The 26911-nt window shown below is 42.1% G+C and overlaps 1 protein-coding gene across 6 annotated transcripts in view; it reads right to left on the bottom strand.

Moving 5' to 3' along the window:
- LOC111951804 (protein bicaudal C homolog 1) overlaps positions 1-26911 on the bottom strand; it is a 66361-nt gene that overhangs the window by 29973 nt on the left and 9477 nt on the right. For all 6 annotated transcript variants that reach the window (XM_023970032.1, XM_023970034.1, XM_023970036.1 and 3 more), the window contains exons 2-3: positions 13060-13106; positions 2772-2841 (exon numbers count right to left, since the gene is read on the bottom strand). In XM_023970032.1, coding sequence (XP_023825800.1) covers positions 2772-2841; positions 13060-13106 — 117 coding nt within the window. The remainder of the gene's footprint in view (positions 1-2771; positions 2842-13059; positions 13107-26911) is intronic.

The following is a 26911-nucleotide window of genomic DNA, read 5'->3' as shown; positions in this document are numbered from 1 at the left end:
AGAATGATGAAGGCCGCTGTATTTTTGGGGACCTTCAATGCTGCAGAATTGTTTTGGTACCCTTCTCCAGTTCTGTGCCTCGACACAATCCTGTCTCGGAGCTCTACGGACAATTCCTTCGACCTCAGGGCTAGGTTTTTGCTCTGACATGCACTGTCAACTGTGGGACCTTATATAGACAGGTGTGTGCCTTTCCCAGTCATGTCCAATCAATTGAATTTACCACAGGTGGACTCCAATCAAGTTGTAGAAACATCTCAAGGATGATCAATGGAAATAGGATGCACCTGAGCTCAATTACAAGTCTCATAGCAAAGGGTCTGAATACTTATGTAAATAAGTATACATTTGCAAAAATATCAACAACAAAAAACAAAACAATTTTCACTTCGTCATTTTGGGGTATTTTGTGTAGAGTGCTGAGGATTTATTATTTATTTAATCCATTTTAAAATAAGGCTTTAACATAATAAAATGTGGAAAAAGTCAAGGTCTGAATACTTTCCGAAGGCACTATGTCTAACCTCTCCAATGTTGATTAGAATAGAATGAAGCCCTGCATAAAGTTCTACCTTCGATTACATGTTGCCTGTGATCACTGTCAGAACTGAAGAAGCAGGATACAAGGATACAGGATACAGTTTTCCTAAACTTTATGTGCGAGCATGGCCATAGGCCACTTCAACATAAGGAGAGGAAACTACTACATGCACTACTAACCCAACACTGATGTTGGGTGACGTTTAACTGCCCAACTTCATAATGAGTAGGCCAAATTAAATATTTTCCTTGATCACGAGGCTCGGTCTGACCTACAGTAGGCGCTGTTGATATGCTCTACCGTTCTTTTATATTGACAACTTGTGATGTCTTTCATATATATATTTATTTTTACATGTGTATATTAAAGGTGTAAGTCACTACTCTGTGGCTATGTGTCGAGAGTAGTGATAAAGACCAAAATGTTGTTCAAAAAAGCCTACCCATGAATGAAGTCTTCCATTGTCATGCAAGGATGTATTTAATTAWCTGATAGGCTACTATATTGCATATTCTGAACAGAAAGTGTATCGGTGAAATGGGTAACAACCAAGTATAAAATTATGTAAAAACCAAACAAACAGTTAAACAATAAAATGCTGTCAATTCAAAACATATCCTAAGATGGATAGTCGGAGCATTTCCCACTGGTCATACATATAAATGTGTAAAGACATTAGCCATTTATTCTCATGGTGACATGTTCTGGTAAAGTGTAATATGAGCCTGCCTGCCTCTCAGAGATACTGTTCTGCTATGAATCACCTGACGGTATATTGATGACGGCCTGTTCTAGYGGCCGGACTCTGGTCTTATCACACTGGTGCAGGTGGTAGTGGTGCTAGCTGAAGGTGTTAAGGCCTGACACTTTGATGGAGAGGCTGAGGGGACCTGCACGGAGGCCTTGCAAACAACTCTCACATTTGCTCATGACTCACGGGCATTAAGAGGGCAGAGTAAAATACTACAAGCGTCGCTTTTCAGAGACAATGGCGACACATAATGATTACATAAAGTGGGACAAATAGTTTGAGTTTTAGCAACCTCCAATTTGTAAATGATTGACTTTCATAATGGTAGTTTAATGTTCCAAATATCCAAGACATAAGAGAGTGGAGAAGCAGAATGGAAGGGGATTGATGGCTATCCTCAGATCAAACTCACAGGTGTAGGCTATCCAGTCATTCTGGGTAGATTACAGGGTTGATTATAGTACCAAGAAGTACTCTCTCCCCTCTGGTTGTGAAGGACACATGACCACAAATACATGTGTTTTTCCTCCAAAGGCACAAAAATGCAGTGCATGCACTCATGAGATAACTGGAAGACATTAGTGGAAATTGTTCATGCCTCTTCTTGGTTTACGTAATACTAAAAGGCTGACACCCAACAAATCATAGGGCGGAAATTAAATGGACAAACTGCTCTCTCAATGGAAATTAGATTTGTGAATGAAGTTGGAAGGATGGGTGGGGCACACTCTAAATCGACTGGGGGTAGAAGAGCTGTTAAAAAGTTTCCAGGAAGTTACATCAAGTTATGGGATTTTACATTTGGCATGAAGACACACTGGCATTCCCTTGAGGACAACAAAGGGGGCAGGTCAAAACCAACCCTCCCCTGGACAAGCTTTAAATAGCTGTAGTGTTTTATTGGCAACAGAGCAGTGGAACAACAGAGCAGTGGAACAACAGAGCAGTGGAACAACAGAGCAGTGGAACAACAGAGCAGTGGAACAACAGAGCAGTGGANGAGCAGTGGAACAACAGAGCAGTGGAACAACAGAGCAGTGGAACAACAGAGCAGTGGAACAACAGAGCAGTGGAACAACAGAGCAGTGGAACAACTCAGCCATTACATGCACATAACTTCTAACTCAAGTGCCCTCAAACAAACTTACAAATTGGTGTAAAGTCTGAAATGACTGACCAGAGAGAAGAGTAAGTGGTCAAAATATGAATATACTGCTGTGACCTTTTTCTTGATTATAAAAATGACTTAGGGGGGTCTTTCAGAGGGAAAACAAACAAGCATATGTTGTCCTTGAAAATAAACTGATTTATACTCTTCATGTATAGACATAATCAGCATATATCTTCCACAAACAAACCTAAAGACTTACATCCGGAAATGAAAAAGCAACAGTGGAGTGAATTGTAGGGCAGTAAACAGGAGGGATGTTCTTTTTTATATAACTACAGCTGATCTGTACAATCAAAACAAATATTCACCTTTTTTGGACTTGGCGCCGATCTTCAGTTTGGAAGGCCACGCTATCTGTGTTTTGGTTTCATCCATGACCTGAAATAGATATTGGTCATATTCAATAAAAGGAAAAAGAAAGTGTTATTACATATCTTAGTTCAATAGTACAGAAATGGAGATCAGAAAACCGATAATTGCGCCATGATTCTTCTTGAGAGTGCCTATACTGTAGTCTGTTTAGATGACCAATTTTACATGACAGATGATAACTGCATGGTACACATTGCTATAAACACACACACATCTTAACACAGGTGTCATTTTAAACAATCTCATGTGGGCAGATTTTGCGTGTAGACTGAAGAATCTGCAGGGACTGAATGCGATGCATGAGATAACTAGCATCATTACATTTTGGGGGTTTTCGTCACTGGTTATTTGGACGCTTCAGGATTGGGCGAAGGGGGTGCTTAAACTGCTTCAACTCCAGTGCTTTGCGCATGTGTGTGGGGGGGCTGAGAGTTTCCTCTTGAGAGGGTGGAGACTTCATTTTGCCGGAGCTCACAATTTCTAACATGTACGAACACAAAGGTTAATCACGCAGCTGACCAAATTATGCAAGATTTTACTTCAGGGTTAAGAGAGATTATTTTAAACATAAGAGATCCAGCCTCACTTCAAATAAACAGTATTAAATGAGGACCACGTTCTAGTCAGCGTTGGCCAGAAACATTCACAATTCTGCTGTTTTAATGGCTGATTGAATGTGGCTCGAGGCTTGTCTAAACTTGGGACAATGCCTTACACCTCCTCTAACGTCTTGCCATGCTGACTTTGGAGAGCACCTACGAAGAGAGGTCTACCATCAACAATTTTCTAAAAAGGCCTTGCACTCTGAAGGAGAGAACGTGCGCGAAAGTCAAACTCAAAAAAGGAAACTGGAGAAATGAACCAGAACGGTGGAGAAATGGTACGATCAAGCCAAAACATGCCTTTTGATATAAAAACTTACTGAAACAAATGTTTCCCGGCGGTACTCAGTGACGAAAAAAGCCGACGTCTACATATTTTCTGAAGTGGACTGGATGTTGTTGGTTTAGGACAACATGAAACGTGTCAGCTGCATTCTGTGAGAGCCTGTTGACTAGCCTACCCATCGTAACCAGGAGCATTTGCACAAATGTGAAACAAAAAAGAACCCCCAAAAAAGAAAGAGCAAAGTCTGAGAGGACAGAGTATGCTATTCTGAGGTACTACACTCCTCATCCACATGCTCATGAGGCCGCTCACCTTCACCTAACTTCCTGAACATTGACTGGGGATCACACAGTTAAGCCCTGAGAAACATGAACCATCTGCATCGCCTTATGGAGACCTGCTGACTGGTGGTTCACATTAGAAATGAATATTTCTGAAAACCATTCATCTCCAAAACACAGATCTGTCCTTGTCCTCAATTTCCTTGTTTTTACAAAAGGTCCTGTCGTGATTGTTTGCTTTAACGCGTACCGGGGGCTCATGTTTTTGGATGGAGAAGGAATGAACTCAAGACTGGCTTGGACACGTGAGCGCCTTATGACTGTTCCCTCATGCAGTATGAAGCTGATCCATGTTTTTCCTGGGCTTCAGTGGTTATGCAAGGGCCTCACATGGAAACCCATGCAGAGAGGGACAACATGCTTACTGTAAATGTCCCTGTCTATGGTCAGGATTGTACAGTACTTACTCATTAGAGTAACTGTCACATTGCTGGATCTATGGTCCCTATTTATGTATTGAACTGCATTTCTAAGAAAAATACTAAAGAACAGCCTTCATTCTACAATTTCCTATCTTCATGCAGCACAGTATTCATAGGGGAAATGTCCAAATTCCTCCATATGTTTGGGAAGTGGGCCTGCATGGCATCCTCTAAACACCCTCCAAACTGACTGACAGATTTTCCTGCACCAGTCTCAAACACCAGTAGGGCAGTGCTAGTTGAACGTGTGCATTTTCACTCCGGTATTCCACACTGTTAAAGACCACTGATGGTTGAGTGCACGGCCCTTCAAGCCTCACTGAGTTTCTCAAACATACTATAATCACACACAAATATGGAAAGTGAAGTGGAGCATAAAGAAGAGTGTGTGCGTTGGCTACATAATAATGGGGTACTTGCATGCTTCACAATCTTACTTTGAGCTTGCAATAAGATTGACAAAGATATTGATCCTAGTTATTGCAGGGCCCCATGTAAACATACATAACAATATTGAATTTCAACAATTTCAAATTCAACTGATCTAGTCAATTCAATTGCAAAGGTAAGATTTATTGTATCTGTGAAAAAGTAACCTATACAAAATAAACTCAATATCTGGTAGAGGTTGGGCTTAGTTATTAATTTCCAGTGTTTACAAATCACAGATGGACTGATGCATCCACATAGTTCTTCTATGTATCATCACTGATTGTGGAGCCTATTCACAATACAAAAGCTACAAACTTATGTTTTGGGAAAAAAACAAGTTACTCTTTTTATGAAAAGTCTCAATTGAATCAGGTTGTTATGTCTCTGCCTTCTTCATTGAAACCAATAAAACAAATCCACTACAGTATTGGCAGCCAAAAAAACGCTTCCACAATATAAATCACATTCCTACAGTATAACAAATGTGTCTTGTTGAGTTGCATTTTTCCCTTTCTCACTAAAGACCTTGGCTCATGTTACTGGTCTTGGGTATTATCTTCATCTAATAGCAGGAAAAGCCCCTGCCAAGCTGGAGTTCTCATGAAAGCTCTTGGCTGTGACACTTCTAACCATTTCACAGGATAATACCAATAAAATAGAGATCCAGGAAGGTAGTCTTTTGGGTGAAGGGAAAATAAACATAATTTTGGATGTATTTCCTTCCTAACAAACAGAATAGAGCAGTTTGTTTTCTGAATCGGACAGATACTAATTTACCGGATTCTAACATGCTAGGACTTTGTGGAAACAATGTTTTGCTTCCAACTATGAGGACGACATAGTATACAGTTGACCTCTAATAATCGTGGACTCCACTCCGTTGTACCATTTTACACTGGAAAATCTAGCCCCAGGGATATCCAAATCCAAGATTTGCATCAGAGATTTATCTCCGTTTCTCTCCCACTTTCTAGCACATTGTCTTCATCATGATACACAAGTTAGCATCTTATCGTACATTTTATATGAACCCCCCGTAGACTTTTCTTCTATAAACACGTGCTCCCACTCAACTGTATAACGAAAACACATCTCTAGAACATTTTGTTCTTCATGTTGTTCAGGAATTTCGGCTCTGATCCCCTCCCCCATTTGGACCTTTCCCTCCCCAATTGTATCAGTCTCATGAGCCAATAAATGGGGTTTCTGCATTTTGTCACCGAGGTATTCATATTAATTCCACAAAATGATTGTCCCGGTGAAGAAACCCAACTCGTCTTTTTACTCCATGTGGCATTTAAGTTCTTCAGCTACACCAGTACAAACATATGTAATGCATTTCTACCAAAATATTGACATTGGCAAAACTACACAAAATCCAGGAATGGCCAGGGAATGGGCTATGATCAGATACTGTATGATATAACATGATAAAATGGATACAGGAATTGTATAATGTCGCATAGCAACATGCAAGGCAACACAATAGTTATGAGATGACCACTGGCCGTTGTTGCGTCCAATCAGGAAATGTATGCCTCAGTAAAGGCCTGGCATGTTTGGAAAGCCAGATAATACAAAGCAGTGCAGAACCCTATGAAAGTGATGTCAAATGATTGAAATTGTGATGAAACACACAACCGTGTGTTTATAGAGGTATATGCAATTATATAGTTTCCAAAGTCCAAACTTTACGGCCCATTCAATTTATTTCTCTCTATAGGGTCTTGTTCAGGAACTTTCTTCCTCTTCATAGTTGCTGTTCTTGGCAAGGCCATACAGATGGGAGTGATTTCAGACAGACCACACACCATTTTAAGGGTGGATGGAGTTTATTTTTATGAAGGCGCCAGCACATACCTCTCAAATGGGTCAGATATTTGCACAAATTAGGTTAACTATACATTTAATGTTCCACTCTTTAGTCTTTCTACTACCACACCCTTTTCAAATAATGCATACGTTTAGTGTTATGATAAGTTTCATAATAAATGATGATGATTGGATCTTGCAGGAGGTGCAGTTACATACTGTAACCCAAATCGAACAGGATGTCATTATGGCAATGTCATAAAAACAGCCACATGTGCTCGGTGCACGTGAGTTTATACATGTGTGTGTGTGGCACGATGGCAATCAACATGGATGGAGTGGACTTTCTTCCTGTATTGCATTGGTGCAGCAGTGGATTCAGATTGTGTGTGTGTGTGTGTGTGTGTGTGTTAGAGAGAGACAGAGGGTTTAGGAAGGTAAAGGGATGTGGGGGGGAATTGAGAGATAGTTCTCCTGTTTCAACAGAAGCTGAGAGCAGAGGGTCTTAGTTAATGATCCATCCACGGTTTTCATCCAATGAGACTGATCGGATGAATTAAACGTGTGCCAACAATCCATGTGCTAACTCTCACAAGCTCCATTATGTTTGGAGACATTTACCTTAAGGCGTTCAACTAATATGTGCATAGTTCAAAAGATAATCCAAAATTAAGAGCTACTGCACAATATCTTCTACTGTTTAAAACCAGAGACTATACAAATACTCTCGTCACAGTCATTGAGTTTCAGAGTGTTTGTACTTTAAGTATTTTTCAAAGTAAGTCATTTAACTTTTACTTGAGTATGTTTTGAATGGAGCATTTTATTTCGCTACGTTTTTAAAATAATCCGTTACAGAGTATAATTTTGGAGGCTATTCATAATAGATGATTATGAGGGCATGGAAAGATTGCTAGTCCCTTGGAGACAGATATTATTATTTTATTTTTTATCATTGCCCAAATCAAATCCAAATTTCACACATTGTGCCAATACAGGGTCAATCAAATCAAGCTGTGCATACAAACTGAACGATGATGGTCGAAAGATTTTCAAAAAGTCAGAAAGAACTTAGTTTAGTTTGAGACATATCGTGAAAGGGAGGAAACGTTTGAATTTAATCATTGCCAGATTTCTGGATTGGGCTGCGCTCAGAGTATCCTGCCTTGGCAAGTCGCGCTGTTAAGACACTGATGACTTTTGCAACCACGTACCTGTGTAACCTGTGTGAATTGGCTAGCTAGTTAGCGGGGTGCATGCTAATAGCGCTTCAATCGGTGACGTCACTTGCTCTGAGACCTTGAAGTAGTTGTTCCCCTTGCTCTGCAAGGGCCGCGGATTTTGTGGAGCGATGGGTAACGGTGCTTCGAGAGTGACTGTTGTCGATGTGTGCAGAGGGTCCCTGGTTCGAGCCCAGGCAGGGGCGAGGAGAGGGACGGAAGCAAAACTGTTACATATGTGAGAGAGGATTCTCGGCCCACACTAGCATGAAAACTAAATACAGGTACAGACTGTGTGTGGAAATGATTTAAGACTGAGACTCTCTCCAATACAACCCAACATTGCAGAGTGATGTGCATCCTTTCAAGCACACCCTTCTCATTAACCTATGGTGAGTTACTCACAATTTTCGATTAACAAATAAGGTTTTATATGTAAGATGGTTAAATAAAGAGCATTGATTATTATTATATTATTATTTGTGCCCTGGTCCTATAAGAACGTTGTCACTTCCCACGAGACGGGGTGGGACAAAAACTCACACAAATTTTTAGGTTTAATAAATGTATCGTATAGTGTGTGTGTGTGTGGCAGGCTTACAATGGCAAAAAAACAATATTTGAGAGTGCGCTGACCCTGTGCTAGAGGGGGTATGCAGCTGGAGGTTGAATGTTTCAAGGGGTACGGGACTATAAAAAGTTTTGGAACCACTGCTCTAATGAAACAGGCAGGGAGTGCGACTCGACCCCTCAACCTTCAGTCCCGAAGCCCAGCGCGCCAGCGACGGTTCCACAAAAGCATGCTCAAGTGTGCGCTTATAAACCAGGGTCGCTACACTACTACCCTCATGCTAGACCTCACAGGACGCAGTCTTGCAGGAGCGTGCTCACCGGTCAAGCACACGCACTGTCGTGGATGCGAGGTCCGATCACTTCCGACACCAATTTATAGTATTGAAACAGGCATGAAGTGCAGCTCGAACCCTCAACCTTCTGGCACCAAACCCAGCGCGCCAACTACTCTGCCACAAAAGTGCTTATAATCCAGGGTCGCTGCAATACGTTACTGTTAGCCTAGTTGTCTAGCATGCAAACATTAGCAAACTATCCTTGCAGTTAAGGTAGCTACATGGCTAACCACCACCCGATGATGATAGCCGTTATGGCTAGCACGTCTATATCACTATGTGTGGTGGTGGCTAGCTAGCTAGTAAGTTATCTGGGCTAGCTAACAACATTAGTCTAACATCCATAAGTGAGGTAGCTAGCTAGCTAGTTAACGTTGGCTTGCTTGGTCATGACATACAGTATTTAGAGAATCCTAGGATTTTTTGCTATGTACTGTAGCTATTTGGTCTGTGTAAATTAGAATACGGTTCATCTAAAAGCCAGAGACTCAGTAAGTCTAACTGTGCATAATATACCTGTGTGAGTGTACACAGTAGGTACAGCTAGACATGGACTCATCTCAACATTAGACAACTTTTTAGGTCTGAGAACAACTGACAAAGTCACTCTAGTCACAATAACTGCGAATAACAAGAATAGAAAGTCTGTTTGGGTTATTATAATGTCAGTGATATGATTAACTAAGTTGCCACATAAAGCAGAATTTGTTGAAATATTCTYTGTGTATTTGACACTATACAGATTTGGTCGATCTGAAGCATCATCTTGACACAATGACAGAGTTTGAGACAGAGCAACAAAGGCAGCATTCATCTGATGAAGAAGGTGCCGAGAAGGTCACAAGGTACAGGGGAGATGGATGGGTACCTTGCCTGTGTGTCAGACAAGATGGACATGCTTCATTCTTTTCCATACATAAAGAAGCTGTCCCTCAAACTGAACACAGGCCTGCCTGCCTCTGACGCTTGTGAGTGTCTTTTTAGCTGTGTTGGACTGCTCTTAATGCAAAGCGAGCCAGGATAAACTCGGTTCACAAAATCAGCGCCTGATGAAACTGAACAGCAAGTTCAGAGAAACGTGACAGCGTTAGAGCATAACGCCTTTGTTTTTGCTCAAGGAACACTACATCACCTAATGTACTCTGTATGTAGCCTATATATAGTTAATCAATCTAATACAATATCTATAGCCCCCAACATCGATAGCCCCTTCTCTATTTCAGGGGGGTTTTCTCAAACATATTTATTTCCATGATGTTCTGTTATTACCTTCAGAGCTAATTTGATATCAAATCCTTTAGGTATGTCCAGTGTGTCCCAGCACTCCCCATTTGGCCTTTGTATGGGTGAGTGAGTGAAAGGGGAAGTGAGTGAGTGAAGAGCGTAAATGGGTGATTTTTTTGTTTATGTACTTTATTTTGTATAATTCATCAATACATGATTTATTTTCAAATATTAATAGTATTGACAAATCCAGTTATTTTCTATACAGATGTACCTTGCTGCAACTCAAGCAATAAAATGAACTTAGTTCATACTGGTACATTACTTTTCTCTTACTTTTTCAATGTATTGCATGGAAAATATCATGTGTAACAATGTTCAGGTAACCTTAGCGAAATTAGCTATAAAGGTCAATGTTTTTATTTGAAAAGTTACAAAATGACTTTTACTCTGAGTACTTTTTAAATGAGCTACTTTGTACTTTTACTTGAGTAGTTTTTTTTATACTAGTAGTTTGCTTGAGTAAAATTTCATTAAAGTAACAAATCAAATCAAATTTTATTGGACACATACACATATTTAGCAGATGTTATTGCGGGTGTAGCGAAATGCTTGTGTTCCTAGCTCCAACAGTAACAGTACTTCTAGTGGAGTAGGATATATCAGTACTCTTTTCACTTGTTACAACATAAAAAGTGACTAGGTATCTACAGAGGAACGAACCAATTTAGATGTCTATTGGTTTGCTGCAATGGACACTTCAAAGTCATAACTGATTGCTTCACTGCAATGTGATGACTCATTTCACGTTTTCTCCAATTTCTTCCTCTCTCTATCCCTCTAGTTTCTACAAAAATTATCTAAATAGTTTCCTTTCACACTAGCTTAACAGCACACAACTACAGGGCTGCGTTGTACTCCTAAACTAATGAAGTAGAATCCTCCTGGCCTCAGATCACAGTGAATCAGTGCTCGTATATCAAGCTTCCGTTGTTTACAGAACCACAGGCGAGGGATAAGGAGGGAGGGACTGGCTCAGCACMGAAAGATGTTTGACAAAAGCCTCCACTAAAGTTCTGTGGTCCATAGTCTACCATTCCAACTCTTCACGGTCCGAAATTGGATGGCCTAATAGCCTGTTGAACTGTTCAATGGTCCATGGTCTTTGAGTTAAAATGTCACCCGTCTTTCAGATAGGGAAATCAGTGGTCAGTAAAGATCCCATGGCACTTATCGTAAGAGAAGGGGTGTTAACCCCGGTGTCCTGGCTAAATATCTAATCTGGCCCTCATACAGTCATGGCCCCCTAATCATCCCCAGTTTCCAATTGGCTCATTTATCCCCCTCCTCTACCATGTAACTATTCCCTGGTCGTTGCTGTAAATGAGAATGTGTTCTCAGTCAACTTACCTGGTAAAATAAGGGTAAAATATATATATTTTTATTATAGCTAATCTTGGTTACCCAGAAGTAAAATTCTCACAGTCTGTCAATCCTTGTTTTACACACATAATCTGTCAATGAGAGATTATATAATAGCCTACACATAAAGCATGTTGTCCATCAGTAAAATACACCAAAGATCCATATAACAAAACATTACAAATTATCTAATACAGTGATCTGAGTGGGAAACAATGCTTGGACCCAGCATGAGATGCAGAGGGGGGGGGGGGGGCTGAGAGCTGGCCTGGACTGAACGGAAGACAAACAGACAGTGAGTAAGAGGGTGATCTACCACAGGCAAATCCCTGCAAGTGTTTAGTTCTTTTCTTTGCAAACTGCTTACCTCAAAAAGACGATGTGCATGTGTGTGTGTGTGTGTGTGTAGTGGAGGGGAGAGAGAATCATTGTGTGTGAAATATGAGGAACTTCATGGGTATGTTTGAGGAAGGAAAGGGTCAAGTTACACTTTACATTTTCATCGACTTCAAGGTAGTCCACACAAACCTCATACATTTTCTTTAAAATAAAGCGTTCCAGATCTCTACAATGTTTATTTTACTGACATTAATTGGGTCTCTGTGGTTGTCATGCTATCGGAGGAAAATTACAGACCCATTTGAACGGAAATTCTTCAATAAAAACGTCACTGTCTGTGTTACTAGTCTTTTAACTTCTGACAAGCATCCATTGGAATGGAAAGTTGGCGTAGGGAGGATTGCATGTGAACTGTGAAGACAGGGCAGTGGCTTTGGAAAGGCATGATTGGCAAGCCAAGGCACCACCTACATTTATGTCAGATAAGTTTAATTGACTGAGCTTCATATTTACAGAGACAAAACATGTCTAGAATTTATGGTAAAAAATAATTATYGGATGACGCATGGTTTGCATTCTTGGTTTTGAAATGGCTGTAGGGACAGTTAAATTGCCTCCTGCTTTTACATTTAAATAAACTTGCCTCAAAACCAGACAAAGAATGCTAAAATAAACTAATGTCCGTCACTTAGTTAATTAAAGGCCATTAACATACTATGTGGAGGAAGTTGAAACACTTCAGGAAACAGCACTTTAGACAGGAGCAGTGCATTCAAACACTTTTCCATTTTCTTTCAGGCAATTACTTAGGTTCCTATGKAATAGCATAGAGTAGACTAGTACAAACTAAACTGAGTCTTAGAAAAATATTTAATGCTAACAAAGTATGACAACAAAACAGATGAATGTGTATAYTGTATGAATGCGTATTGCATCCGTCTCTGTCTGTACATGCCCTAATTGTGGAGAGTGGTCCATCTTTGGTGTATCGAATGTGCAGCCTCAGCCTGTCAAGCACATGCCTGACTAGTACAAGGTCCACAATAATATCAGGTACAATAGTTTCAACAAAAAGTAATACTAACTTATTTGAAAGTCTTCGTTCTGTTATCAGGACCCTATTAGGGGAACACCTGACACTTTCTCTAATTTCATCACCTGAGTGTTCTCCTCTGGACATCCAAACACAATCCAATAATACAGACTCGAGACTTACCTTCTGAAAGAAGTCCTCGCCACCATTGACTCTTCCCTCAGTTGCCGCTGTAGGAGAGGAAAAAGGAACAATTCATGAAACCACCAACTGTTAAATATACAGTACTGTATAACATTCACAGAGCCAAATCACGCTCGGGTTAACTAATGTCCTGGGAATGTGTGGATAACAGGACTAAATCCCCAAACGTATCTCATTTTTGGATTTAGAAAGAAGTCAAACTCATTCTTGATAAACCTTATAATTAGATAGGGCTTCCTTCTAACAAATTGCTGATCTTTGTATAAAAGATCTCAGTGCTATACTACCATGGGAGATCCATCTTTTTGGAATATTCACACTTTTGACAGACAATGTCTCCTCCTGCATTAATATGGTATCATAAGGCTGGCATTAGAAATGTTAGCTACAAGAGAAATTACTGACATATCTGGCAGAMCACAAGCTTTTGTAGGGATATCCCTGAGTATAACAAATATTATTTTAAAGACTTGCAATGAAAAAAAATACTCAAGACCTCTGTAAAATATGTCACGGAACAGTTTCCTAACCACAGTGAAAACAATACTTTGTTTATGATACAGATACATCTGCACATCCATTTGTCTGGCCTGTGGCTTTTCTGTTGATGTAAAATACATAGTTGTTCTCCGCAGTGCATTCACATGTTCATCTGTCATTTAAGGCAGTTGATGCAAAGCTGCTAATGATGCGTTTCTCTATTTTCTTGATAGATTTACCACATTTTCAGAGAAACTGGGTCAGGAGCACCACAGCACTGGTGTACAGTGATACGTATTGGCCTTGGTGTAATAACAAGAATGATGTTATGGTTAAGGCCAATTCCACAGTAAAAGAGTGACACGAAGACTGATTTTTCACTTCAAAATCTTGGTCAAGCAAACCAATGATTGTAAAGTTAAACAAACCATACAATTCTATGCACAAGAACTACTTTAACAATTTCCACTGAACATTTTACAAAACACATTTACTGGAAGAACAGTGTATATGCAAAATCTGGTAACAGAACTTTGGTAAAATCTCCCTATTTTTTATGTGACCAAAAAAAWAAAWAATACACTACACGACCAAAGGTATGTGGACACCTGCTCGTTGAACATCTCATTCCAAAATCATGGGCATTAATATGGAGTTGTTCCCTTCTTTTCTGCTATAACAGCCTCCACTATTCTGGGAACGCTTTCCACTAGATGTTGGAACATTGCTGCAGGGACTTGCTTCCATTCAGCCACAAGAGCATTATTGAGGTCAGGCACTGATGTTGGGCGATTAGMCCTGGCRTGCAGTCGGCGTTCCAATTCATCACAAAGGTGTTTAATGGGGTTGATGTCAGGGCTGTGTGCAGGTCAGTCAAGTTCTTCCACACCGATCTCGAAAAACCATTTCTGTATGGACCTCGCTTTGTGCATGGGGTCATGCTGAAACAGGAAAGGGCCTTCCTCAAACTGTTGCCACAAAGTTGGAAGCACAGAACTTTCTAGAATGTCATTGTATGCTGAAGGTTTCCCTTCACTGGAAGGGGCCAGGTGCAGGGCCGGGTGCATGTAAACTTCCAACTTCAACTGTAGGTTTTATATATATATATATATATATACCAATGTGTCGGAGGAAACACCGTTCAACTGACGACTGTGGTCAGCTTGCAGGCACCCGGCCTGCCACAAGGAGTCGCTAGAGTGTGATGAGCCAAGTAAAGCCCCCCCGGCCACACCCTCCTCTAACCCAGACGACGCTAAGCCAATTGTGCGCTGCCCTATGGGACTCCCGGTAACAGCCGGCCGTGACACAGCCTGGGATCAAACCCTAGTCTGTAGTGACGCCTCAACACTGACGTAATGCCTTAGACCCCTGAGCCACTCGGGAGGCCACACTATTTATATTTTACAAATTATTTACTTTTTACTCCATACATTTTCCCGGACACCCAAAATGTACTTGTTACATTTTGAATGCTTAGTAAGACAAGAAAATTGGACAATTCACACACTTCAAGAGAACATCCCTGGTCATCCCTACTGCCTCTGATCTGGTGGACTCACTAAACACACATGCTTTGTTGGTAAATTATGTTGCCTGAATGTTGCAGTGTTCCCCTGGCTATCCGCAAAAAACGAAACAAGAAAATGGTGTGGTCTGGTTTGCTTAATATAAGGAATATTTTTTTATTGATACTTAAGTATATTTTAGCAAATACATTTCAAACCAAATACTTTTACTCAAGAAGTATTTTACTGGGTGACTTTCACTTGAGTCATTTTCTAGGTATCTTTACTTTCACTCAAGCGTGACAATTGGGTCATTTTTCCACCACTGCTGCTCGGCTATGGAAACCCATTTCATGAAGCTCCTGAAAAAGRTTTTGTGCTGACGTTGCTTCCAGAGGCAGGTTGGAACTTGGTAGTGAGTGTTGCAAACGAGAACAGACGTTTTTACGCGCTACGCGCTTCAGCCCTCGGTGGTCCCATTCTGTGAGCTTGTGTGGCCTTCCACTTTGCGGCTGAGCCGTTGTTGCTCCCCGACGTTCACTTCACAATAACAGCACTTACAGTTGACCGGGGCAGCTCTAGCAGGGCAGAAATTTGACGAACTGACTTGTTGGAAAGGTGGCATCCTATGATGGTGCCACGTTGAAAGTCACTGAGCTCTTTAGTAAGGCCATTCTACTGCCAATGTTTCCTATGGAGATTGCATGGCTGTGTGCTCGATTTTATACACCTGTCAGCAACGGGTGTGGCTGAAATAGCCGAATCCAGTAATTTGAAGAAGTGTCCACATACTGTTGTATAGTATATCTGCTCCAAATTAAGATTCAAATATGTCTGCAGAAAGAATGGGAACTCAACTAAGGTGTCATGTCAAAAATCGATTTTGGTTATTGAACTACAGTAGGTGAAGTGGATTTACACCCGGTAACAGAATTGCAGTAACGGAATTCATGGGTCCCTGATCTGTACTACACAGAAATGCATAATTATGGATATTCATATCCATCATGGTGATGTATCCTGAATAGGTACACAAAGGTAGAAATATGTAATATTCTCCTTTTCATATTTGGGTATTATTATACACACTGGCTATTATTTTAATGAGTTCCACCACTAAACAAGACCAAATTTGGTTAGTCCCGACCAAATCTGAACCAATCATAGTCTACGTCCATGTTTCACAAGTTGACATCAAAATACATCACAGTAGAGTACAGTAAGGTTCAGTACAGTAGTTTCTTACCAAACAAAGTTTGGTAAGAGAATAAAGGAACAATCAGCACAAACCATCATTCTGTTGCCATGTGTTTTTGTAACATTTCAGTGGAAACTGTCATTTGCGCATAGAGTTGTATGGTTTGTTTAACTTTGCAATCATTGGTTTTTGTTTGACATACATTTTGAAGTGAAAAATCTGAGTCTCAGTGTCACTCTGTTACCATGGAATTGCCCTTAACCTAACCCAATGTTCTGTTTAGTATTACCTCTGGAGAGCAATGCATTTTCTATAGAAAAATTACTGAAAAGGTCAACACTCAGAATGATTAACTGMCTAGAATTGGTCCATGGAAACACGCAGTATGTGTTCTTTGGAAAAAGACTGCAGGACAATGTCATAGTATGTCACCATGATTTGCTATTGAAATGAAAGTACTTTTGCTTTCTTGATATCAACACAAATGCAGTTAATGTTGTGGAGGGGTTGACAACATGACAGAATATCAATATATAATGATCCTGAGATTGGCTAGGTTGTAGGGAACCAACCTGGATCACAGTTTCATTAGACGTAAACCTTAATATGCAAACATGTGCAAAGGTACCTCCTTCATTCTCCAGTCAGGATCACCATGAGTTGCATAATGTGTGGTAAAATGCAATACTAGTGTCTTGACATGATTTGAAGGGAAAAATMGATTTTGCTTTCCTTTCTCAACATAACATGTCCTGGGTAAGCACAAATGTAAGCATTAGATAAGCGAACAAATGACCCCAACTGGTGGTGTTAATGTCCAGACAAACTGGCCCTTGGCAATGGAGTAATGCCTACAGAAAGTAAGTTTCACACATCCTTGTACTTACTCCCCCACAAACACGTCTGTAAATGTTTCACAAGAGAGCCTGCTTCACTCAGAAGAATGTGGCCCATAAATTTCACATGAAATACTATTTCTACACTCACAGTCCCCGACTAGTCTGAAATTGGAAAACAAATTAGATTACAGGGAACATAATTTAAAAACAGAATACCAAAGGTTAATGATGTTTGATGTTTTCACAGAAGTAGGAGCAGGTTGGGGCCAGGGGTCAGGACGTCCTGTGGGAGTTACAGGTCATTGTGGATGAGGAATGTGGTGAATCACACCGTTGAGAGGCGGGAGTATTTCTATTGGAAGCCCAAGGGATGAGGTGGATGAAACAACCTATTTGGGCCACACTAGGAGATTGGATGATACTGGGCTAGCATGTGTGACTTTGGGAAAGATTAAGCCTCTGGTAGTGGGTGGGTAACATACAGTCCCGAATGATAGCTTTCAGTTGGTTTAATTCTATACTGTCAAAACAATATACACTCTGCTTCACCAAAATACTAACATTGCCTTAGCTCTGTAGGTTGTTATGGAACAATGGAGACATGCACAGCAGCAGGTGTACTTTAGCCTAGCACTTTGAGATTTAGCCTACAGCTCTTCATGACATACAGAAACAAGAAAGAAATAAAGCACAATGTTCTGTCATGTTCTCAATGAGACAATTTGTTAATCAAATCTCAATGTCCATAACATTTGAGTTTATTCAAGTGGTACAATCAGAATTTACAACAGGGGTCAAAACCCAGGCCCTGGTAGAAGGAAAGCCACTATCTCAGTGACAGTAACTATATTATCATCAAGTTTGCAGACGACACAACAGTAGTAGGCCTGATTACCAACAATGACAAGACAGTCTACAGGGAGGAGGTGAGGGCCCTGGCGGAGTGGTGCCAGGAATCTAACGTGTCCCTCAACATCAACAAAACGAAGGAGCTGATTGTGGACTTCAGGAAACAGCAGAGGGAGCACGCCCCTATCCACATCAACAGGACCACAGTGGAGAAGGTAGAGGTTCCTTGGTGTACACATCACTGACAATCTGAAATGGTCCACGCCTCTTCAACCTCAGGAGTCTGAAGAAATTTGGCTTGGCCCCTGAGACCCTCACAAACTTTTACAGATGCACAATTGATGCACACAATTGAGTATCACTGCCTGGTACGGCAACTGCCCCGCCCGCAACCACAGGGCTCTCCAGAGGGTGGTGTGGTCTGCCCAACGCATCACCGGGGGTATACTGCCTGCCCTCCAGGACACCTACAGCACCCGATGTCACAGGAAGGCCAAAAAAGATTATCAACCACCCGAGCCATGGACTGTTTACCCCACTATCATCCAAAAGGCGAGGTCAGTACAGGTGCATGCATCAAAGCTGGGACCGAGAGACTGAAAAATAGCTTCAATCTCAAGGCCATTAGACTGTTAAATAGCCATCACCACCCTGTTACTCAACCCTGTACCTTAGAGGCTGCTGCCCTATATACATAGACATGGAATCATTGGCCACTTTAATAATGGAACACTAGTCCCTAATAATGTTTACATACTGCTTTACTCATCTCATATGTATACACTATTCTATTCTACTGTATTTTAGTCAATGCCACTCTGACATTGCTCATCCTAATATTTATATATTTCTTAATTCCATTGTTTTACTTTTAGTTTTGTGTGTATTGTTGTGAATTGTTAGATACTACTGCACTGTTGGAGCTATGAACACAAGCATTTCGCTACACCCACAATAACATCTGCATGTGACCAATAACATTTGATTTGAAACGATGCAAAACTGCTAAACAGTCTGCAGCAACACTGTTTTCTGAAGATGCTGGCAGACAAAGATGAACAGATGAAGATGCTTTGACATAAAAAGCCTACCAATCATACAAGTGGGTATGTGTTACACTTCATCAACTCATTCTCAGTGGATGAATACAAACCAAAGTGTTTTCTAACATTCCTTATTTCCTAATAATAACATTAACACATGTACTGTATATGGAACGCAAAACAGCATTTCCAGCTAGAGGAACTGAAATGAACCTCTCTTGGTGGAGTATTTTTTWWTTTTTTATTTAACTAGGCAAGTCAGTTAAGAACAAATTCTTATTTACAATGACGGCCTAGGAACAGTGGGTTAACTGCCTTGTTCAGGGGCAGAACGACAGATTCTTACCTTCTCAGTTTGGGTTTCGATATAGCAACCTTTCGGTTACTGGCCCAACACTCTAACCACTAGGCTACCTGCCGCCCCAGTATGAGTGGAGACAGTGGTGTACAGATGTAGGATCTTAATCTTAATTTGACCACCCTGTCGCAGAATAACTTTTCTGCAATGCAGGAAATGTAAAACATGTAGTATATTTGCAGTTTAAAAAGGCTTCTGAAGTTTATAATTTCCACTTTAAAATTTCAGACCTGATTTCCCCCAACAAAAATGTTCATTAATTATAATCCACATTTCCTTCTGCTTTTACAAACATCTGTAGAAGAGGACATGAGGGCAATGCAAGGAGTGAAAAACATCCTGTCAGCAGATGCATGGCATGAAGACGGGCCGTGGGAGAACCAGGGGAGGAACGGGTGGGCGCCCCACGAACCTCTGGGGTTTGTTATGGGGGTGGAGAATATCAGTACTTCAGCTGAGTCTTACAACATGTCACAGTTGCATAAATCAGTTGCTTTAGATTGGCGTTAGCCGTCTTGACGACCCTGGATATGCTGATCTGTTATGGCATACTTGTGACAGCATAAAGTAATATGTTATCATTATATGCCAGCGTGTTACACAATAACAGAACATCTCATGAGTTTCATATTGACATTGGCACCACTATGTACTGCAGCAGGCAAGAAAGGAGGAGGAATCTATGGGTTTCAACATTGAGACCTCGGAGTACAAACGGGATGTTGCAACCAATATGTCTGGGGTGTTTGTGAAATATGGAACAAAATATGAAGTCAATTTATGAGTAGTAATCTATGTTGCCATTTCCCAAAAACCATCAAATAGGATCTAATGAATCAAACCCCTACACCTATTAGTTCAAAACTTAGATACTATATACACTTCACCTAATCTTAACAAAGGCATCCATCCTGTCACTATAAAACAGCTCCTGGAAGCAGTATGGAGGATGCAGCCTGGACAGATGCATTTAGCCTGGTACGAGACAAGATGGCGCCGATAGAGATGGAAGCTTCACTTCTAGTCCTTAGGAAACTGTGCAGTATTTAGTTTTTTGATGTATTATTTCTTACATTGTTAGCCCAGAAAACCTTAAGTGTTATTACATACAGCCGGGAAGAACTATCGGATATCAGAGACGTCAACTTAACAGCACAACCAGCACTACGACCAGGAATACTTTCCCAAAGCGGATCCTTTGTCTGCACCTCCCAGGGAATTTGAACTGWTTCCAGAAGCTGACCCAAAACAAACTGCCGGAGGAGAGGATGCCGGAGCGGTCTTCTAGTGAAGCTTCGGATGCGCGCACACCACCCATCGCTTCCAAGTATATTACTCGCTAATGTCCAGTCCCTAGTTAACAAAGTCGACGAAATCAGGGCAAGGGTTGCTTTCCAAAGAGATATCTGGGATTATAACATACTCCGTTTCACGGAAACATGGCTAGCTTGGGACATGCTGTCGGGAGTCAGTACAGCCAATTGGATTTTTAGTGCATCGCGCCGATAGGAATAAACATCTCTCCGGTAAGAAGAAGGGCGGGGGTGTATGTTTCATGATTAACGACTCATGGTGTAAATGTAACAACATACAGGAACTCAAGTTCTTTTGTTCACCTGACRTAGAATTCCCCACAATCAAATGCCGACCGTATTATCTCCCAAGAGAACTCTCCTCGGTTATTGTCACAGTATATCCTACCCCGCAAGTGGATACCAAGACGGCCATCAAGGAACTTTACTGGACTTCATGCAAACTGGAAACCATATATCCTGAGGCTACATTTATTGTAGCTGGGGATTTTAACAAAGCTAATTTAAAAACAAGGCTACCTAAATTCTATCAGCATATTGATTGCAGTACACGAGCGAGTAACAAGCTCAACCATTGCTACTCTAACTTCCGCGATGCATACAAGGACCTCCCCCACCCTCCTTTTGGCAAATCTGACCATGGCTCCATCTTGTTGCTCCCCTCCTATAGGCAGAAACTAAAACAGGAAGKACCAGTGCTTAGGTCTATCCAACACYGGTCTGACCAATCGGATTCCATGCTTCAAGATTACTTCGATCACGTGGACTGGGATATGTTCCGGGTAGCCTCAGAGAACAACATTGACMTATACGCTGACTCGGTGAGCGAGTTTATAAAGAAGTGTATAAGAGATGTTGTACCCACTGACTATTAAAACCTTCCCTGACCAGAAACCGTGGATTGAGGGCAGCATACGCGATGGCATCAAATCACGTACCACCACATTTAATCATGGCAAGGCAAGAATACAAACAGTATAGTTATTCCCTGCGTACGGCAATCAAACAAGCAAAGTATCAATATAGAGACAAAGTCGAGTCGCAATTCAACAGCTCAAACAAGACGTACAGTATGCGACAGGGTCTACAGACAATCACGGATTATAAAAAGAAAACCAGCCCCGTCGCAGACATCAACATTTTGCTTCCAGACAAACTAAACAACTTCTTTGCGCGCTTTGAGGACAATACAGTGCCACCGACACGGCCCGCTACCAAAGACTGTGGGCTCTCCTTCTCCGTGGCCGAAGTGAGTAAAATATTTAAACGTGTTAACCCTCGCAAGGCTGCCGGCCCAGATGGCATCCCTAGCCACATCCTCAGAACATGCGCAGACCAGCTGGCTGGTGTATTACGGACATATTCAATCAATCCCTATCCCAGTCTGCTGTCCCCACGTGCTTCAAGATGGCCACCATTGTTCCTGTTCCCAAGAAAACTAAGGTAACTGAACTAAATGACTATCGCCCCGTAGCACTCACTTCCGTCATCATGAAGTGCTTTGAGAGACTAGTCAAGGATCATATCACCTCCACCCTACCTGTCACCCTAGACCGACTTCAATTCGCTTACCGCCCCAATAGGTCCACAGACGACGCAATCGCCATCACACTACCCTATCCCATCTGGACAAGAGGAATACCTATGTAAGAATGCTGTTCATTGACTATAGCTTAGCATTCAACACCATAGTACCCTCCAAACTCATCATTAAGCTTGAGTCCCTGGGTCTTGACCCCGCTCTGTGCAACTGGGCCCTGGTCTTCCGGACGGGCCACCCCCAGGAGGTGACGGTAGGAAACAACATCTCCACTCCGCTGATCCTCAACACTGGGTCCCCACAAGGGTGCGTTCTCAACCCTCTCCTGTACTCCCTGTTCACCCACGACTGCGTGGCCATGCACGCCTCGAACTCAATCATCAAGTTTGCAGACAACGCAACTATGGTAGGCTTGATTACCAACAACGATGAGACACTCTACAGGGAGGAGGTGAGGGCCCTCGGAGTGTGGTGTCAGGAAAATACCCTCTCACTCAATGTCAGCAAAACAAAAGAGATGATTGTGGACTTCAGGAAACAGCAAAGGGAGCACCCCCCTATCCACATCGACGGGACAGCAGTGGAGAAGATTGAAAGTGTTAAGTCCCTCGGTGTACCTATCACAGACAAACTGAAATGGTCCACGCACACGGACAGTGTGGTGAAGAAGGTGCAACTGCGCCTCTTCAACCTCAGYAGGCTGCAAAAATGTGGCTTGTCACCGAAAACCCTCACTAACTTTTACAGGTGCAGAATCGAGAGCATCCTGTTGGCTGTATCACCGCCTGGTACGGCAACTGCACTGCCCACAACTGCAGGGCTCTCCAGAGGGTGGTCTACACAAGGCATCACCAGGGGCAAACTATCTGCCCTCCAGGACACCTACAACACCCGATGTCACAGGAAGGCAAAAAAGATCAAGGACAACAACCACCCGAGCCCCTGCCTGTTCACCCCACTTCCATCCAGAAGGCGAGGTCAGTACAGGTGCATCAAAGCTGGGACAGAGAGATTGAAAAACAGCTTCTATCTCAAGGCCATCAGATTGTTAAACAGCCATCACTGGCACAGAGAGGCGGCTGCCGACCTACAGACTTGATATCATTGGCCACTTCAATAAATGGAACACCAGTCACTTTAATAATGCCACTTTAAGAATGTTTTCATATCTCGCATTACTTATCTCATTTGTATATACTGTATACTACACTATCTATTCTATACCTGTTAGATAGTGCTTCARTGTCGGATCTAGAAGCATAAGCATTTCGCTACACTCGCAATAACATCTGCTAACCATGTGTAAGTGATCAATAAAATTMTATTTGATTATGTGTACAGAGCGAGAGATGCTTACTTGTTTTGGAGGGTAAGAGGAATGTAAATAGTGTTGGAGCTGTAGAATTATGGCCTCATTCGACATACGATGAAATCAAAAATCTAATCAAATTATCCTCTGTAGCGCCATACGGTCAGATGCCGAGCAGTTGCCATACCAGGCGGTGATGTAACCAAACAGGATCCTCTTAATGGTGCAGCTGTAGAATTTTGAGGATCTGGGGACCCTTGCCAAATCTTTTCAGTCTCCTGAGGGGGAAAAGGTGCTGTTGTGCCCTCTTCACAACTGTCTTGGTATGTTTGGACCATGATAGTTCGTTGGTGATGTGGACACCAAGGACCTTGAAACTCTCAACCCGCTCCACTTCAGCCACATCAATGTTAATGGAGGCCAGTTTGGCCCTCCTTTTCCTATAGTCCACGATCAGCTCCTTTGTCTTGCTCACATTGAGGGAGAGGTTGATGTCCTGGCACCTCACTGCCAGGTCTCTGACCTCCTCCCTGTAGGCTGTCTCATCGTCATCGATCAGGCCTACCACAGTCATGTTCTCTGCAAACTTAATGATGGTGTTGGAGTCGTGCGTGGCCACGCAGTAGTGGGTGAACAGGGAGTGCAGGAGGGGACTGAGCACGCAACCCAGAGGGGCGCTCCTGTTGAGGGTCAGCGTGGTGGATGTGATGTTGCCTACCCTCACCACCTGGGGGCGGCCCGTCAGGAAGTCCAGGATCCGGTTGCAGAGGGAGGTGTTCAGTCCCAGGGTCCTTAGTGCCCTCCAAGCTCATCACTAAGCTATGGTGTTGAACGTTGAGCTGTAGTCAATGAACAGCATTCTCACATAGGTGCTCCTTTTGTCCAGGTGGGAAAAGGCAGTGTGGACTGCAATAGAGATGTCATCTGTAGATCTGTTGGGGCGGTATGCGAATTGGAATGGGTCCAGGTTTTCTGGGTTGATGTGAGCCATGACCAGCCTTTCCAAGCATTTCATGGCTACAGATGTGAGTGCTACGGGGCAGTAGTTATTTAGGCAGGTTACCTTGGCATTCTTGGGCACAGGGACTATGGTGGTCTGATTGAAACATGTAGGTATTGCAGACTGGGTCAGGGAGAGGTTGAAAATGTCAGTGAAGTCACTTGCCAGCTGGTTAGAGCATGCTAGGAGTACCTGTCCTGGTAATCCGTTTGGCCCTGCGGCCTTGTGAATGTTAACTTCTTTAAAGGTCTTACTCATATCGGCTATGGAGAGAGTTATCACACAGTCGTCCAGAAATGCTGGTTCTCTCATGCATAGTTCAGTGTTGCTTGTCTCGAAGTGAGCATAGAAGGCATTTCGCTTGTCTGGTAGGCTTGCGTCACTGGGCAGCTCACGGCTTGGTTTCCCTTTGTAATCAGTGATAGTTTGCAAGCCCTGCCAATACGGATGAGAGTCAGAGCCAGTGMAGTAGGATTCAATCTTAGTCCTGTATTGATGCTTTGCCTGTTTAAATGGTTTGTCCGAGGGTGTAGTGGGATTTCTTATAAGCGTCCGGATTAGTGTCCTGCTCCTTGAAAGCGGAAGCTTTAGCCTTTAGCTCATCGCGGATGTTGTCTGTAATCCATGGCTAGTMGTTGGYATATGTACTGTACGTACAGTCACTGTGGGTATGACGTCATCGATGCACTTATTAATGAAGCCAATGTGGTATACTCCTCAATGCCATTGGATGAATCCCGGAACATATTCCAGTCTGTGCTAGCGAAAAAGTTCTATAGCTTAGCATCCGCTTCATCGGACCACTTCCGTAGAGCGCGTCACTGGTACTTCCTGTGATAGACAGCAACGAAGAATATAGATGAAAACTCTCTCGGTAGATAGAATACTTCATCATAAGTTGTAGACCACACTAACTCAGGCGGGCAAAACCTCAAGACTTCCTTAATATTAGAGATCGCACTGCAGAATGGAGGGTAAAGGCCAATTATCCACTCAGTGACAGTCTTGCCAGGCATCTGGCTCTACGACTTCTGCAACGGCTTCTCCTCTGCATGCGAATGACCAAGATTTTTGGCCTGGTCCGGGATGAGTAGTATATCCTTCACGTACGACTCATTAAAGAAAAAAATATCCTTGTCCAGTTAGAGGRGAGTAATCGCTCTTCTGATGTCTAGAACCTTATTCTGTACAACAACAAKAAAATCAAAGGATTTAGATGATGGTTGGAGTTTTTTGGAGCATGAAAAGTGAGGAAAACCCAAAGGCACCATCTAAATCTCAATGCCTGGCGAGACAAATCCTGGTGGGACAGCAGTAACAGAGTGACTTAAGACATTGGGGAGTAGACTCTAGAGCAAAGCTTTGGTACTCACAGTATGTTTATGGACATTAGAACTAAAGCAAAACACATAAAACTATCTTTGCTCTGACACAAACAGGAAAATATACTCTGACCAGTAATCACTGGTTTAAAACGGTAACCAGTAATCACTGGTTTAAAACGAGAAAAGAGAAGGACCGTTGTAAATTAATACAAGATAAATGCTTATGGTGGTTAAATTACCAACAGACAATATATCACAGAGACAAGGAAATCACTGTCAGCATATAAAAACCGAGGTGGAACTGCCTAAGGCTGTAGCCAAATTGTTTTTGTTTTGAACCGCTGTCCAAATTTCAGGTTTCCAAAATGTCTGTCCAAACTCTCTTGCATGTACTTGTGAAAGTTAGCTGGCTTTAAGTCCTTAGACCAGCTGTGTGAAATAGCCCCTTAGGACAAGTCTGAATGAACTACTACCACTCCCAGATAGAATGGAGTGGAATATAGCGAGAGCAGGATGTTCTTACCATGTTTCTCCACCCACCAGATGCTCTCAAGCAGAACACTATGAGCGTCAGCACCTCTCAGCTGATTCAACATGGAAATGACAGTGCACCCGGGGGAGTCTTTAAAAAACACACACACCATCTGCGTGCATGCCCAAACCGCGCACGCACCACTTGAGTTATTGCTTAAGACAAGTTTGGTGAAATCATTCACCATTTAGAACTGTGCTGCACGCAATACTACGCCTCTTGAATCTTGCCATCCCCATCAATCTCTCTGAGAAATGGTACGACAGTGGGCGGCATAAAAGGTTMAAGATTGATCTAGCTCTATAAGAAAGGACCACTGTAATGTTTAGACGATAAACAGAAGGATGTGTTTAACACTAACGATTTCTGCCAAAAACATTATTTTTCATTGACAAGCCTGTTTAAATAAATCAAGTCTAAATGAGCAGGATGAAAGCTGCGATGTTTCCATCCAGTATATCACCTTTCAACAGACAAGTTGCTGGCAGCACTTGAGAAAACAGATACYGACAGAGCACTATTGAGTCTTCCTCTATG

This window comes from Salvelinus sp. IW2-2015, linkage group LG25, assembly GCF_002910315.2.
Source record: "Salvelinus sp. IW2-2015 linkage group LG25, ASM291031v2, whole genome shotgun sequence".
Lineage (NCBI taxonomy): Eukaryota > Metazoa > Chordata > Actinopteri > Salmoniformes > Salmonidae > Salvelinus > Salvelinus sp. IW2-2015.
The sequence above is the reverse complement of the archived record's forward strand: the minus strand, read 5'-3'. Positions and strand labels throughout refer to the sequence as shown.